The sequence below is a fragment of the Aspergillus undulatus genome (genome assembly GCF_047715775.1).
Source record: "Aspergillus undulatus strain CBS 261.88 unplaced genomic scaffold BDV17scaffold_46, whole genome shotgun sequence".
NCBI lineage: Eukaryota > Fungi > Ascomycota > Eurotiomycetes > Eurotiales > Aspergillaceae > Aspergillus > Aspergillus undulatus.
Genome location: NW_027396650.1, coordinates 119,679 through 134,728, shown reverse-complemented (window position 1 = coordinate 134,728; position 15,050 = coordinate 119,679). Strand labels below are relative to the sequence as shown.

Sequence of the window (15,050 nt, the reverse complement as noted above, 5' to 3'; positions counted from 1 at the left end):
GAGATTATTCAATTACTAGCCAATGGTACCTTTAAAAAAACCTACTGAACCGGGGAATATAATAAAACGAATGAAGTTCAGACGCTGCCAACTCAAGTCAGAAGCCAACAAAAAGGCCCTCCATCCATCCAATCCACAAAAGGCCGTACAAACATTAGGTAGGTAGGTAAACCACATCAATCCCATTCCATTACTCACTCCTTCAAAAACCCATACCCATCATACAAGCTCCCCGGCGTAGCCGGCGTCGCACAGCCCTGCTGATTCCGATAGCTCGACATGCGCGTCATCCTGTCAGCCGCAGTTTCGTTGCCCAAACTCCGCGGGGAAACCGATGCGTCGTTCAAGTTTTTGCCTGGAGACAAGGTGGGCGGGTCGTAGACGAGGGAGACGGTTGACCTTCGCAGCGTGGCTTGCGCGGTCGTAGTAATAGTGCTTTTGCTTGTGCTCTTGTCGCAGTCTTCGTAGATGGGCACTATGGCGCTGACTTGTGCCCCGGGGATCTTCTGCGGTGGGCTAGGGCTACCAGGTCCAGCAGCGTTGCTAGACGAGGTGGAGATGGTGTAATGGCTGGCGCGGTTTCGATCAGACTGGCTTTTGCTGCGTGGTGGTGTTTGCTCTTTGGCTTCGCTCTTGACGGGGCGGATAGAGGTGGCCGCAGCCGGCTTTGCGGAGGACTGCTTCTGTTTAACGCTGGGGTTGCGGGGTGGAGGGGGACGCTTTGATGATGGCGGAGATGAAGAGGCTGGTTTGGTGTCTTCTGAGGGAATCAGTGACTGGTAGCTACTGCGTGCGGGCTTTGGCGGATTGCGCGGTCCCATGACTGCTGAGCGGCGCGGACTTCCAGGAACGAGGGAGTTCTCGATTGTAGTCGGCGAGCCTTGGTAGTCTGGGATCTTCCATACAGGCGGGTTGCGTTCTGGAGATGGGGTTCGTGACAGGGTTTCTTTATCTGTGTTTATTGGCAAGCTTGTGAGGAGCCCAGATAGGGCTTTTTCCTTTTCGGTGGCAGAGCCTGTATCTGGCTGTGTTTGCCTTTTCTTCTTGACTGGGCTGCCGGAAGGATCTATTTGTGTGTCGTTGGGAACCTCAATTATACGCGAAAAAGGCCGCTCCGTCTGAGTATTTTGGATGCTACTTCCATGCGTGGTAGACATGGCGGAGACACTGGAATCACGGGAGATATTTGATGCTGATACATCCGATATCTCAGAACGGCGGATGTCCAACTCCACGACTTCTTCTGGCTCTTCTGCTTCCTCGACCATTGGGGAGAAGGCGGGCCCTGCGAAGGTGATGGGAGGGTGAATTGAGATTCGCACACAGTTTTGTCGCCTGTGCCCCTTTCGGTGCCCGCCGTTTTTCATGGCGGATGCCAGTGGCGGCTTAGGATGACCAGCCGAGAGTTGAGATGCTGCTCCTTGAGTCATAAAGCTGCTCGCACGCTTTCCTGGAGTATAGGTAGTATATGCCTGGGGTTGCGGCGTGCCTATCCCATTATGGAAAGGGTCATTGTCCCTCCGTGGACTGTCATGCATTGAGTGGCGCTGCATCTGACTGAAATGCGGCAGCAAGCCAGAGTTGCGGGGAGTTATATTGAGCGGAGGGATATGATCCAAGTCGAGATATGGCTTGTAGGAATTGTCATGCGTTTCTCTTGCGGATAATGACTCGCTTCGCCTAGGTGGTGGGCTTATGCGTTCGGACCATCGAGTTGGGCTACATGCAGTCAGACTTCGACGGGGGGGCGAACGCTCGGTGTCCACCCTTTGCCCTTTGCGCGCAGGAGAATTGGGAGGGAATATGAATGGAGCTGCATTGACCGCAAAGCTTCTGCGCTCATACTCTCTGCCGAGATCATTCGCGCTGAATGGAGCAAATGTAGGGCAGGGCGGTAATGCAGGGGATACTTGACTGCCGTCAACATTTGTCGACGTTCTTCGACTATCGTTGAGAATGGAGCTGTCTGCGGTTTCGAGGCTCACGGAAGAGTACCGAAGCGAGTCATTTTTCGATAAGCGGAAACGGTTCGGCGGGTATGCACAAGGAGGGGGTGGAACAGGCTGGTCTGGTGCCGTTCTGGGCGCCTGAGATGCTATTCTGCCACCGCGAGCCCGGGAGCCGTCTGGGTTGTAGGCTTCGTAGTGATCATCAAAGACAGGAAAAAGGCTGCTGGAGCGGTCTTTGTGCTGGAGCAACGGCCAAACTCCTGAGACAGGGCGAATCGTAGTGTCAGTAGTCGGTTGGACGTCCTCTCTTTCTGGCGTCTGCCTAGGAGTCGTCTCCGCTGGTAGTTCCATCACCCCATCAACCGCTGAGGTGACCAACTCTTCTTTCGAAGCCGATACATCCTGAGAAGGAGGCCCTTCCGAAGTTTCGGTCAGTGTTCTCAGGGACACCGGTTTCGTCACATTTTTGGACTGGCGCTTCGACTTTGAAGATATGGAATGTTTGAGAGAGAAGCTGCGCATCTTTTTGAGCAGTTGTTTTGGCGATTTGTCGTCCGCAGATTGATCCACGCTCTCTCTTGAAGCCAGAAGGCCCCATTCCGTCGGCCTGCCATACGGCAGCCGGCCATATTGTCTCACCGCAGAACCTTCTTCGCGAGAAAGCTCCGTGAGAGTTTCAGCCGGAAAGGTCGACAGTCCATTCGCGTAGGGTCGTTGACTCGTCTTTATCAGCGCAAGTGATCTTCGTTCCTGGCGAATCTTGATCCAAATGATAGTAATCACCACTGCTGAGACCATAAAAATGACCGAGCAGGTAACCGCTATGGCGACGGCAGTTGCCAAAGCTATCATGATGCTAGTCCTTCAACGGTTGAAACGACGGTGACAGTCCAAACTGGTAGCAGTCCGCAAGTTCTCCCTCTTCCTGCCTCCCCGCGATGATGCTGAGTCCTTGCGTGGAATATCCCGTATTGCTGCACCTTTCAACCAGCCGTGAGCATAGGGGTAGGACACAGGAGCATGGTAGTGGCAGCGGAAAGGCCATTTCAGGGTGGGCGATGGCGTTTGTTGTGGAAGCGGCAGAGGAATGTGCCCGCGTTGCACCCCAAGGCGTGAGGAATGCAAATGTAGTTGACCATCCCTTGAACGTAGATAGATACCAGAACTGGTTTTATGGCATGTATCGGCAAATGACTCTTGATTGACAAGATAGACGTGTGATTGTAGGGCAGCGTTGCAAGCATACCTTCTCCGAGCATAAGGGGGTATGATCATGTGATAGCCAGCACGAAAGTGTCCTACTTCAATAATAGTTCATTTGGAACATGCGCAAATCCATTGCGACAGGCGTGTCATAGCCAAGTAAATTGGTTCCATGGCGCAAGTTGGCGCTGCCCGACGTTTCCATGCTGTACAGTCGGGCTCCTGAAGTTGCACTTGGGCAAGCAACGGGGGGCTGAGATGAAGGTTGATAGAGTCCTCATGGTATAGAGTAACATGAAGCAGCCAGAAAAAATCATTGGATGTCTCTACTTGGAGGTAGAGGACGAACGAAGGAGTATCTCCTCAGGCTTGTTGATCGCCTGATTGGAGCATCACGGGACTGGGCCTTTCTAGATAACCCGGGGGGCGGACGGGGCGGACAAACAAAGTTCCGCGACCCATCTGGCTCGCCCACTGCCAAATCAGGGCTGATCTGCGGCCGCGGGCAGCGCTCAGACAGCTGGCACACAGCGCCATCTTTAGGCGACAATCAAGCTACAAACGAAGAAACGAAGAATAGGCCAATCCGTTGTCGCGACATGGAGCCCAGGCATTGTTCGAACCGTTGCCTATGGGCTCAGCGCTGTGCCGCCGTTTGCCACGTGTCCGTGGCCGCATACCGACAGAATAGCGACGTCGTCTCGTGAGGTCAGAACAGAGCTCGAGTGGAGATACAGATACACAATCTGGGTGATGTCGGCTAAAGGCTATAGCATACCCTTTGAATCACTACAGCTGAACTAGGCCTGAAATGGTGAATACTCTGATGAAGACCGACACTCCAGACATCACTATAAAAAGATGGTCGGCCTGATCTTCGCATCCTTCGTCTACACTTCAACTTACCGCAGGCTACCTCGTTCTAGCTGCGTTCAGGCCCTGTGTGTTTGTCCTATATAATCGCCTTCAGTTTGCGACCCTCGCAATGTCAGGCACGCCCAGCAATGTTCCGGTCATTTTTTCCACGGAAACGCCGAAGCTCCTGCACATCCTGGTCTGATGCCCATGTATTCTCTAAGCGGAAAGACTGCAATTGTGACTGGTGCCGGTGCTGATATCGGTCTCGCAGTCGCTAATGGTCTTGCTGAAGCCGGTGCCAACGTTGCCCTGTCGTATCAGACAAACACCAATGCGTCTGAGCGTGCTCAAGAGATCGCCGCCAAATACGGCGTGCAGGGGGAGTAGTTCTCATTTGATTCAGAGGAACAGTACACTAATGGCGCTCAGCCAAGGCGTACCAGGTCAACATCACTAATGCCCAAGCAGCCAAACAGGCCACTGAGCAGAGCGTGAAGGATTTCAAAGGTCGATTGGATGTCTTCATTGCCAATGCTGGTGGTTCGTGAACACAAGGTCCCGTGGTTGACGTTCCCCTGGGACACTACTCTGATGTTGTGAACATTGACCTCAATGGTACCTACTACTGTGCCAAATACGCTGCCTACTACTGGCGGAAGCAGAAGGAAGAGGGAATTGATCTCATCGGCAACCCGCTGGGCAAGTTCACCTACGGTGGCTTCGTCGCAACCGCCTCAATGAGCGGCCACATTATCAACTATCCACAACTGCAAGCCGCCTACAACGCCGCCAAGACCAGTGTTATCCACCTTTGTACGATGCCAGCCTTAAAAAGTACGATATCGACTGACCGGGTGCTGATCTTCTCAGGCAAGTCCCTCGCTGTCGAATGGGTCACATTTGTCCGTGCAAACCCGTTTTGCCCGGCTACATTGCCACTGAATTCTCCAATTTTGTCCCCAACGGGACGAAGACTATCTGGCGGGATAAGATTCCCATGGCTGTGAAGGTAGTGCAGAGGATCTGAAGGACGCATACCTGTATCTGGCTTCCGGCGCATCCAGCTCTACGACAGGTTTCGATATTGTTGTGGATGGTGGCTACTGTGCTCCCTAAATGCCCCTCACGGCCATAAATCACGAGTACCTCATACCCGCAGTGGATTTGGGCATGACAATAGATCAACACAAATTTGACGTGTGATTCGATAGATGCTTAGCCATAGACGGTTAGAGGAGAAACGACTGACTGCTTCCACATGCCATCCGAGTAAGCTCCAACCCAAGCCCAGTCCAATGTCAAAAAAACCTTCAACTTTCCTACTTTCCCCGCTACCAATCAGCCGCCATTTCGTTGACTCAAGAGATAGAAGGATCTAAACCTCACACCGTGCGTTGGACCGTTTCCGTAGCCATTGCACTAGGCCATAGGGGTTAGGTTGCCATCGCCTATCAAGACTCTGCAAGCACATTGAAGTATATCGTAGCGATCTATGGCACCCGCCAAGCTGAAGCTGCTCCCTCCTCGCCAGCATAGTGTAACTGCTCAAACCCCCTAACTGCCGCTTCAACGGATCATGCATCCACCCTGCAGATACACCCGCCGAACCAGGAGCCGAGCCTGTGCTGAGCCCGTTGTTTGACCTTCTCACATGGGCAGCAGACGGTCTATCTGAGTGGTAGTGGTTATCAGGATCTTGACTGATATCCGACTCAGACTCTGATTCACCTGACGATGCCATGGGGTGGTCTCTCTGATGTTTGTTATTTGTGATAAAGTCGGCGATGGCAGTTCAGATATGCCTTCGCCTAGGAAGAATGCTGTAGGGTCGAAGTAGACCATTCGATTGGAAGATGATGCGTCATCATCGTCATTGTTGTTGCCGTCGTCGCTATCAGATTCCGGATTTTTAGAGCTGTAACTCGCTTCGTCTAGGGAGTGGAGCTCAACGCTGCATTCGCTTCTGTCGACATCGGTACAAATATTGGTTTTCGAACTGAGAGGAAATTGCTTGTCAGCACATCCAAAAGCTCCCTGACCTGCTAATCTGGCAGCAGGTGATTGATATCACTTACCTTATACCACCCTCACACTCAACCTCATCATCGCCTTGCATTTGCACATAACCCCCCCGTATCCTTTGACCCAGAATAGTCTTGAAGTTTGTCTGCTTCTTTTCAGGAACAGACCGCAGACATAGACACGGTGATCGGCATAAGATCACAATATCTTTCCGGTATAGTACGAGGACGAAGATGAGCGAGATGAGCGAGATGGCTAGACAGAGTCCGGGGAAGAAGGCGATGAGAAGTGCTTGGGACTGAAGCTGCGGCTGAGGCTACTCTAACTGGTTCTGATTGGGATTGAAGAGGGGGGCGTGGTTTGGGTTGGGTGTTGAGAGGAGTATACAACACCGGGGTCGACGGCGGTATTGACGAGCAACACAACACTGCAAATGGCATGTAAAGCATAAGCTAAGATTGTGTTGCGTTGTACTCTCATTAGAATAGGTGAGCCACTAAGAGACAATTAGGGGCTTGAGGCTGACTGAGACAGTCTGAGAGAGTCCGTCAGAAACTTCCACTCACACACTCTCTGCTCTCCAGGCTTGCAATGGGGCAATTCCAGAATCCTGCCCAAGACAACACGCAACAAGCACAAACCATTCGCCATGAAGCAAAGTCTGCAACAATGGGGTCTATTCACAGAGAACCCGTAACTCAATAGGGATTATTCTGTGAAGCTTCCCACTTCAGAACAATAGCCTTTATACGGTCCACTCATCTAGGTATAAAAGCCCCTCTACCTCAGCCCGGGTCTTCTGGCCCTCAGAACTGATCTGACCATCTAACCAGAGATAATCTACGTCTGCAATCATGGCGCAGCCATCCTCACACCGGCACCTGCTCCCCGACGGACCACCAACACCAATAAACACAAGCATCTATATGCCTCCAGCAACACCAACAACGGCCTATATGACCACAACACCAGCCCCAAACCCCGACCTCCCACTCCGCGCAACCCAAACCTCAACCTCACCCCCCTACTTTCCCGTCCTACCCGCCCTCAACAACGACGACCTGTCCGACATTATCAACTGCGATAGCTTCGTCGAGTGCACGCACATCCTCCTCAACGAGGCCACCGCTGCCCGGTACAAGGAATATATACTATCAGGCTGCTACAACCCGCATCACGAGAGGCCGTTTTATAACCATGAGGTGTTGTATGAGGGTCTGGATAATGAGGGGTATAGAGCAGTGGTAGAAGCGCGTCGCTATGCTTCTGCTTCTGTTTTTGCTCCTAGCTCTGGCTCTGGGAATCGGACCAGGGTGTATGAAAGACCCGTCTCCCTGTGTTCGGACCCTGTCCTTGTCCCTGCACCAGCGCCAGATACTGCGACTGCGGCTGTGACTGAGTATTCGGCACCGGGCTCACTCTCGGCTTCGATGTATGGAGAACGCCCACCGTTGCCGGCATTGGCACAAGAAGCAAATGCGACAGCGGACACACAGGCACAACCCCTCCTCTCAATGCGCCTCTCAGATGAGGGCTTTTCGCGAATCATGCAAAGAACAACTCATCCTAGCCCTAGTCCCAGTCACCCCCATACATACATACCCGCATCCATACCCACAGCAGCAAACACAAACCATCTATTTCATCCCGGAACGATAAATTGGGAATCAAGCTTCACGCTATACGTTCTCGACTTCCATGAGCATATGCACAGTATTGCATCTTCGCGCGGAATCTCCGTCGCTGATGTGCGGGAAGTCATAGAGATGGAGAGGTGGTTGTGGAGTGTTGAGAGTGAGAGGGTTAGGGGGTGTTCAGGGGATCCGGGGAGGGAGAGGAGGGGGGGTGTTAGTCTATAATCATCTCGACATTGGGCTTTGAATGGGGAGGCGAGTGACTAGACCTGGGATATTGAGTGTGGGATCATTCTTTTCTTGCTGCTGAATATTGGTTAGGATTTGGTTTTGAAGAATTAGACATAGACTAGAAAGACGACATAGAGAAGTTAGGCCTTAGGAGTTGGGTATTCGTTCAATGCAATCAATAGACTTCAACTTTGCAATTAATACAGTACCACATTGAGGTATATGGATAAGTATAACTAGTAGGAATACAGTATCATGTTTGTTTAGCATTGAAGCCAACTCAACCCAGTAGATGTACGAAGAATGTAGAACCGAGAGTCTGAGATAGATAGGGAACTTTCATATTCAGTGACTGACGCTGTTCGGACAGGATCGATAACCAATCAATATCATTTCGAAGATGATGAGTAATGTTTGTTCACCTAGAGACCTAGAAAGGAAAGATAATGAAGGTAGATGGATAGAGCATACCATCGGGGTTTGCGCTTTTGTCAATTCAAAGGAGAAGACGGATTTGGCTAAGTTGTTGATAATGAGGGTGCGCTGGAAGGATAGACAGTAGTCGGCGCTGTTGCTGTCTGCCGGATGAATGTGACGATACAGATAGTTGTTTCGGCGGAGTTACACTTTCTCCACTCCAGTCATGGGGGTATCTTGAGGGTTTTCAGAAATAGGTTGCTTGATGTCGGCAGGGTACTCTTGAGTACCATTCGGAACATCAGTGTTCTTGACATCAACATTCTTGTTGTCAGATTGAACGTCTGCGTTCCTGTTGCCGAAGCGCCTGCGGCCCAGCCGCTGGCACCAGTGCTCAGCACTGACGAGAGTGTCGTTCACAACACCACTGACTTGGGACATCATGTCCAAGCCTTCCTGAGCCAGTACCAGAATCCGGCGGGCACTGCTGGAAGTCTCAGAGGAGTCACCGGATGAGTCTGGTGCAGGTTGAGCGGTTGATGCGACTTGCCATCGATGCGGGAGAGAAGTGAGGTGACGGCGGACTAGATGGCGCGCATTCTCGGGAAGTGCTCCGCCGGCGTACTTTGAGACAACGTTCATCACCTGCTTGATGGTAGACAGCACATCTTGCTTGAGAGCTTGAAGGCGCTGTGAAAGGAAGGTTTGGTGGCCCTCTCCATTCTTCTCCGAGCTAGACTCCCACTCTTTGAGAGTCTCTTGTAGAGCGATGATGGATTTTCCCAGCCTACCATTGGCCCATTTCAACCATGTTAGGCAATAGGTCAAGCTCTTTAGCGATTCTTCGCTCATTGCAACTCCTAAACCAGAAGTTGAGATCATAAGTCGGCTTTGCCATGTAGACTGGCGAGGGGAACCCTCCCTGCCATATTCATCATATTTCGGTGATTTCTGGTCATCGTACGGCGGTAACGACTCGTTGATATAGAGCTCTGGAGCGTCGGGCGGGTCCTTGGCGTCCATGTTTTCACTCAAGCCTACTTCTAGGTCTCGTTCAGCGGGATCCTTGTCCGCGACCTTGCGGCGCTTTGATCGGTTGGACTCGGACGAGTTTGATGTGTGTCGCTGCAAGGCCCAGCGCAGACTACCTTCCACGCCAGTCTTGCGACCAACTGTACCGACAGTGCTGGCTACGGGGGAGCCAATATTCCGTTCGATGAACTCAGCACCGGACTTGAAACGAGGAGAGTATGTTTTCGACGAGGTATATGCGGCAACCGATCCATTAATCGCAGAGGATATCAGAGGGTGCGAGGATGTTAATAGTGATAGAATCGGTTCTTCTTGTGTTTTGGAATCGGGGGAGGCAGTATTTTGCTGGGAGGCTCTGGGCGATGCGCCAAAATCTAGACACAATGTTAGTCGATGAGAAATATATCTCCACAAAGAGCAATTTCGGACTAGAACGCACCTGTGCGAAGTCCTTCGAGTGCTTGCGCAGCTTCGAGGTCGTCCATGGACAAAACACTGGTGGCGCGACGAGAGCGGTCCTCAGCCACGGCGGTATTATCCACGTCCATTACAACGGGCACATGTTGTTGAGGAGCCGAAGAGGTGGATGGCGGTTGAGTTAAAGGAGTGAGCGGCGCCAGAGTCGGGTGGGCTGAGTAGGTAGTAGGAGTATGGGCCCTTGTCGCAAAAGGAGGAGGATTCGCGGTGGCGTCTCGGACGGAAACTGAAGAGAGGGAGGAGTTTAGGGTAGCAATGCCGTCTGAGCTACGGTCCATGGCGGCCCAGAGGCGAAAGTAGTAGTCGGAATCGGAGAATGAGGGGACGATCAAGACGGAAGTAATCAATGGGAGAATTGCTCGTGAAGGGAAGAGTGGCAGTTGAGTGGTTGCTGGAGAGGCGTCGGAGGGTCTGGAGATCGTCTTGGAGTTGGTGCTCGCTTTCACGTGAAGAATTTTTCCCAGTCAGTTTGACACTGGACATTCTCGAACAGCGGGACGGCAGTGACGAGGTGGTTACAACGTGAATCTGATGAGACTCAACCACGAGCAGGTCAAGACCAAGCTGTACTTGTCCAGTTGCTACGGTTTGTGATGTAGATACAAAAGTACCAGGCTGGCGGACTGATGATCACGAAGGGTGCATTAATCTAGATACTACTTCATCCTCCGTGCGCCCCAGGCAGAACCCCTCCGGAGAATGCCCATGCCCAAGCCCGAACCAAGCGCTTGAATAATTAATCAGAGCAGCATCCCAATCATATCGTCTGCCCGAAGCAAACATGGTGAAGACGAAGATGGAGGATGTGATTGATGGAGGCCCGTCATCGGCATCTGACATCACATGCTCAGCTCGGAGCCCACAAACCACTAACCACTAACCAAACCACTGTACCACTCGTCAACAGCGATCAGGTGCCGCTTGTGGCTGCCGGCAGTCGAGGGGCAAACCTGAAGCAGAGTGGGATGCTCCAAGAGCGCCATTCACGAGCTTCTCTGCTTCAGAGTTCAGGTTCGTTGGGTTGCTGGGAACATCTGGGAACCTCAACTCTGTCGCCGGACTTTCTGGGCTGACTGCGCTTGTTCCATTCTGGGATTAGCGTGCCATGCCTCAAACTCAATCGGGCGGGTCTCGCATGTGATCGTGAGATACTGCCCCGCTCTACCGCCTACTATTTCGGCTTGCCTAAACAGGAAGGAGCCCGATGTCGCTGAAAACCTATTCTGCCATATCACCAACAAGAAACAAATGGAAGCAAATGTCTAAACTGCACTGTACATTGTCAGATCGCTCATGTGTATCTAAACATTACTCTACAGACATGCTGTCATCAGGGTCGTAGTATCCACCAACGCCTTGCGTTCCATACAGCATCGCTTCAATAGCTTCATGGCCTTCATATTCTCCCCCTTCGGTTTCCTCGTCCTCGATCCCGTCCTGCACCTGCAGGCGCGCAATAACCTTGTTGTTAACTCGATAACAGGCAAGGACCTCATGCGACACTGTTCGAGACGGAAGACTTCTGCTCTTGATCTGGCACAATGTTTCGCCAAACGCATGGAGAACAAAACTTGACCGCGGGTGGTTATTGTACGCATATGATGCGACCAGCTCAAGCCATGCTGATTGACTGTGCCGCCAAACATGAATCAATGGGTGGTTTCCCGGACCCGGAGACGGAATTGCCCGAGCCTCCTCGGCCGCCTTTAGGGCGAGGGGTGGGAAAGACCTTTCTCCTCCCGACAGAGATCGGCTCCATCTTTCTCTAAGGCTTTCAATCTCACGAGTCATTGGTTTCAGCGCCGCATACAGCGATGTGTCACCCTCACTTCGAGCAGCCTCTGCTTTCTCTCGAGCCTCGATCCACAACTGGACAAGGTCTGGATCTCTTGTGTCAGAATGTTCATTCTCAGGGAAGAGCTTCTCCAGCTTGGTCAATACCTCCTTTTTCTCCTTACATGAGACCACGAATCGAATATGGTCAATGATATTGTCTCGTTTCGGCCTTCGATCCGCATTTTTGTAGGCGGGCAATACCCGCTTCCAAGGGCTGATCTTCTTGCGATATGTTTGCCAAGCTGCTTCCGATAAGTGTACACCGGCTTTGCGCCCATCGACAAGATGGCTGAGAAGAACAGAGAGTTCTTTTGCGTTCTGCGAGTCGATGGATTCGTCATATGACAACTTTTCGTGCTCCACTGTACACCGTCCAAGATTGGACAGCAGCAGATTGAAGGTGAATGAGCTTTCTAGGAACTCACCCGTTGAGGATATATTCTTCATGGGAACGGAATGTTTGGTGAGCCCAAAATATTCTGGGGGATAGTGTTCGCTCCCATTCGGTGGATCCGAGTTGTAAAAGTTCCGAACAATGTTCTGATCCCAACAGATCCAGGGTATGTCACCGTCATAGTCGCCGCCAGACAACGTATCCGCTAGGGGGTGATCTCCTGTCGTTGGAAAAATGATAACGTCTTTAAAGTGCCGAAGTTCTGACTTCCACACTACCCGTCGCCGCTGTATATCAGAGGGAAGATGAGCAGGGAGACGCCCAACAAGGACATCGATGCCATCTAATAAATTGTCTTCAAATTGACCGCGGTCATCTCGCCAGTTGATAGAAAGCCCGAAATGCACCTCGTCTTCGCCCAAGACTCCGTACGGATCAGCAATGCAAAAAGCATATGTGGATAACGGCACTTCTATACGCAATTCTTCCACATATCGCTCAAGATGAGCTCTCAAAAGCCTTCCAAGTCGCTTGCGCAACGGGTAGAACCCTCGAGGTGCGAACCCGGCTTCATGAAAATCGGACTATGGCCTCGACATCGTCGCTCATCCACTGCTCCAAGCGTCTCATGCTCTGCACCATGAAACCAGAACCGCTATCTGACGAGGGTCGGAGTTTCTGTGCAAGGCTGCGACAGAGAATTGGGCTGTTGGCCCTCAGAACTTCTTCAAAGTCTTGAGCTACGCCTTGGATACCTAATCGAGCAAGGTCAGCAATGTGATCTTTGACATTCCCTCCGTGGTCCAAAATGGCTAAGAGTTGGATGTTTAGATCTACGGGGTGAGGGGGCTTGGACCATTTGACGACTTCAAAAGTCAGCTTCTCGTCATCTACTGGTGCCTTCCACTCACGCGGATGTGGGTTGATTTTCAATTGTGAATCAGATATTTGGATCCAGACATCATCATTTGATTTGACGTGGGATTGATGCGCGTCGACCATCCACAACCCTTTAGCACCAGCGATTCTCCCTTGAAAAGCGCTTGGAATGTTGCCTGTGATGCCTAGGGAATCACATATCTGGTTGGCAAGTTGTCGAGACATCAAAGCACATCCGTCGTTCATGACACGATGATTCGGGTCGTCATGCAGATAGAAAACTTGCTTGGGCTTCAAAACAACCGTGGCGAACGTCTTGGAGAGACCAAGGGACATCCGCTGGAAGAGTTTTAGGTTAGTTTGACCGAGATTTGCTTGGGGAGATAGATGCCATTCAAGAAGTGACTGTAGGCTCATCGGAGTGCGGCTTTCGGAGGTCTCGCTCTTGGTCGAGGTTCGGTGCGATGAATCATCGAACGATGGATTGAACCGACCTGCAAAATCAATGCCGTCGATGGCAAAAAATTCGACTCTGAATGTTGGCTCGGCTCTGATTTTCCGCTTCTGCTTAATGGCTTCCATGTTCTCCCCAAGCACTCATGCAGGTTCAGAGTCAGCCAAAGAGCAATACTTTCGCGCAGAAGCGCAGGGTTAGAGGGAAATCGAAGATAGCTTGGCGGACGGGCCGGGGCAGGCAGCGTCAAACTAAGGAACCGATCTGATCCATAACGGCGGTAGAATCGACATGATCGCTCCGTCTTTAAGGGTTTCAGAACCAGCTTCAGGACGCCCGGCTCGGATTCGGTACACCACTCAAGATCTCCAGTTAGGACGACGACCTCGGAATGCCGTTCTGTCTTGTAAGTCCCACAAGCAGCATCCCAAGCTTTGCGGGTCGACTTTTCAGGAATCGGCTTCCCGTTTTGTTGGCTATGTCCCTCAATCCACTTCCAAAATCCATCGTACCTCAGAGAAATGCTGTCACCAGCCAGCATGTGGTTCAAGGGTACATTCCAGGCCCTGCCTATCCTCTCCAACTCATAGCGATACAAGAGGGGGATTGAGCCAGGAAGAGTATGCTTGTACGAGAATGGCCCACTCTGAAGAAGCTTGTCCACGATTTCACCTTCAGAGGAGTATTGCAGCACTTCAGTGGAGAGCCCGGAAGAGGTGAAGGCTCTGGAAAGCTTCGGATCCTCACTGAGCATAAGCGCTGCTGTCGAATCGGCATACGCTGAGCTCGTTTCCGTCAGCTCTTCTGTGGGATAGGTGGCCATTGTGTTGAAAGAATTTGGGAGCCGCTCATTGGAAGACTCCAGGGCAAAGGATGGTGTACCAGTGTCCGTGGCGAAAGTCGAAAAGCTGAGCTTTGCTAGATCCTGCGCAGAAGTAGGGAGGTCGTACCGCATGGACTTGTCGGACCCTGGAGTCAAGCGCGCAACGAAAGTCGATGCATGCTTCGGTACACCCGCAGTCTTGGCTACTTTATGCGCGTCGTCGGACTCTGCACCGTCAAAGCCGAAACTCTTCTCTGGCGAATTCGGAGCCGTGTGAAAATCATCTGACGACTCATCAGACGAAAACCTCCTCTTCAGCGGCCTCTCCGGAGACCTACGCTCCCTCGGCACAGCCTTCCTAGCAATCGGATGACTCCCCTTCGTCACAATATAAAGCTCGTTATCAATCAGTTCGATCAAATACCCCAACCGCTCCTCCCTCTCACTCGCCGCAATAACCTCTCGAGGCCCAGTCCCAGACCCACTCCCACTCGGCGTAAGAGCCCTCGACACCCCCCTCCTCCCAGTAACTGCAAACCTCGCAATCGCATCCGTAGCATTCATCGAGATAACCCAGTCCTCAAAATCCCCAATCACAGAACCCACATCCGCCAACTTATTCCAATACAGCCTCTGCAGGCTCCGAAAGCACTGCCATTGCGGTGTCTGCAACACGGCCTTGTTTGAACCCGGTGAGAAAACGCGCGGGTTCGGGATACCCAGCGAGAAGCGCTCGTTGAGGTTGTCGATCAGGCGGTTGAACGCCCCGCCGGACTTTTGAGGCGTGCGGGGGGTTGGAACGGTTGGAACTGCGACGGGCACCATGTTGGTGGGTTGGTGA

General features: G+C 52.0%; 5 protein-coding genes across 5 annotated transcripts; 2 read left to right on the top strand and 3 right to left on the bottom strand.

The window, feature by feature from the left end:
• Positions 1-10: 10 nt before the first annotated feature.
• On the bottom strand, positions 11-3,137 carry BDV17DRAFT_161007 (uncharacterized protein). The gene has a single exon (XM_073754674.1). It carries the CDS (start codon positions 2,799-2,801, stop codon positions 195-197), a length of 2,607 nt encoding a protein of 868 aa, XP_073612912.1. The 5' UTR covers positions 2,802-3,137; the 3' UTR covers positions 11-194.
• An 876-nt stretch (positions 3,138-4,013) lies between these two features.
• BDV17DRAFT_283533 (putative carbonyl reductase) lies at positions 4,014-5,126 on the top strand (the record flags this gene model as incomplete). The annotated part of the gene is made up of 5 exons (XM_073760372.1): positions 4,014-4,097; positions 4,155-4,382; positions 4,445-4,517; positions 4,566-4,823; positions 5,002-5,126. 5 exons carry the CDS (start codon positions 4,014-4,016, stop codon positions 5,124-5,126), a joined length of 768 nt encoding a protein of 255 aa, XP_073612911.1.
• A 1,557-nt stretch (positions 5,127-6,683) lies between these two features.
• On the top strand, positions 6,684-8,204 carry BDV17DRAFT_160794 (uncharacterized protein). Its single transcript, XM_073754670.1, has one exon. The coding sequence runs from the start codon at positions 6,887-6,889 to the stop codon at positions 7,889-7,891; it is 1,005 nt and encodes a 334-aa protein (XP_073612910.1). The 5' UTR covers positions 6,684-6,886; the 3' UTR covers positions 7,892-8,204.
• On the bottom strand, positions 8,181-10,277 carry BDV17DRAFT_161112 (putative clock controled protein (Ccg-8)). The gene is made up of 3 exons (XM_073754675.1): positions 9,786-10,277; positions 8,369-9,720; positions 8,181-8,319 (listed from the first exon to the last, which is right to left on the bottom strand). The coding sequence occupies exons 1-2, from the start codon at positions 10,099-10,101 to the stop codon at positions 8,519-8,521; spliced, it is 1,518 nt and encodes a 505-aa protein (XP_073612909.1). The 5' UTR covers positions 10,102-10,277; the 3' UTR covers positions 8,181-8,319; positions 8,369-8,518.
• Positions 10,278-11,131: 854 nt separating this feature from the next.
• Positions 11,132-15,034, bottom strand: BDV17DRAFT_293880 (RNA dependent RNA polymerase; the record flags this gene model as incomplete). Its single annotated transcript, XM_073762717.1, has 3 exons — positions 11,132-12,637; positions 12,693-13,528; positions 13,564-15,034. The coding sequence occupies 3 exons, from the start codon at positions 15,032-15,034 to the stop codon at positions 11,132-11,134; spliced, it is 3,813 nt and encodes a 1,270-aa protein (XP_073612908.1).
• Between the last annotated feature and the right edge of the window lie 16 nt (positions 15,035-15,050).

Coding starts and splice junctions, on each gene's coding strand:
- BDV17DRAFT_161007 (XM_073754674.1), bottom strand. CDS start 2,801: ATGATAGCTTTGGCAACTGCCGTCGCCATAGCGGTTACCTGCTCGGTC.
- BDV17DRAFT_160794 (XM_073754670.1), top strand. CDS start 6,887: ATGGCGCAGCCATCCTCACACCGGCACCTGCTCCCCGACGGACCACCA.
- BDV17DRAFT_161112 (XM_073754675.1), bottom strand. CDS start 10,101: ATGGACCGTAGCTCAGACGGCATTGCTACCCTAAACTCCTCCCTCTCT. Junction 9,721..9,785: donor ACTCGAAGGACTTCGCACAG/GTGCGTTCTAGT, acceptor CATTGTGTCTAG/ATTTTGGCGCATCGCCCAGA.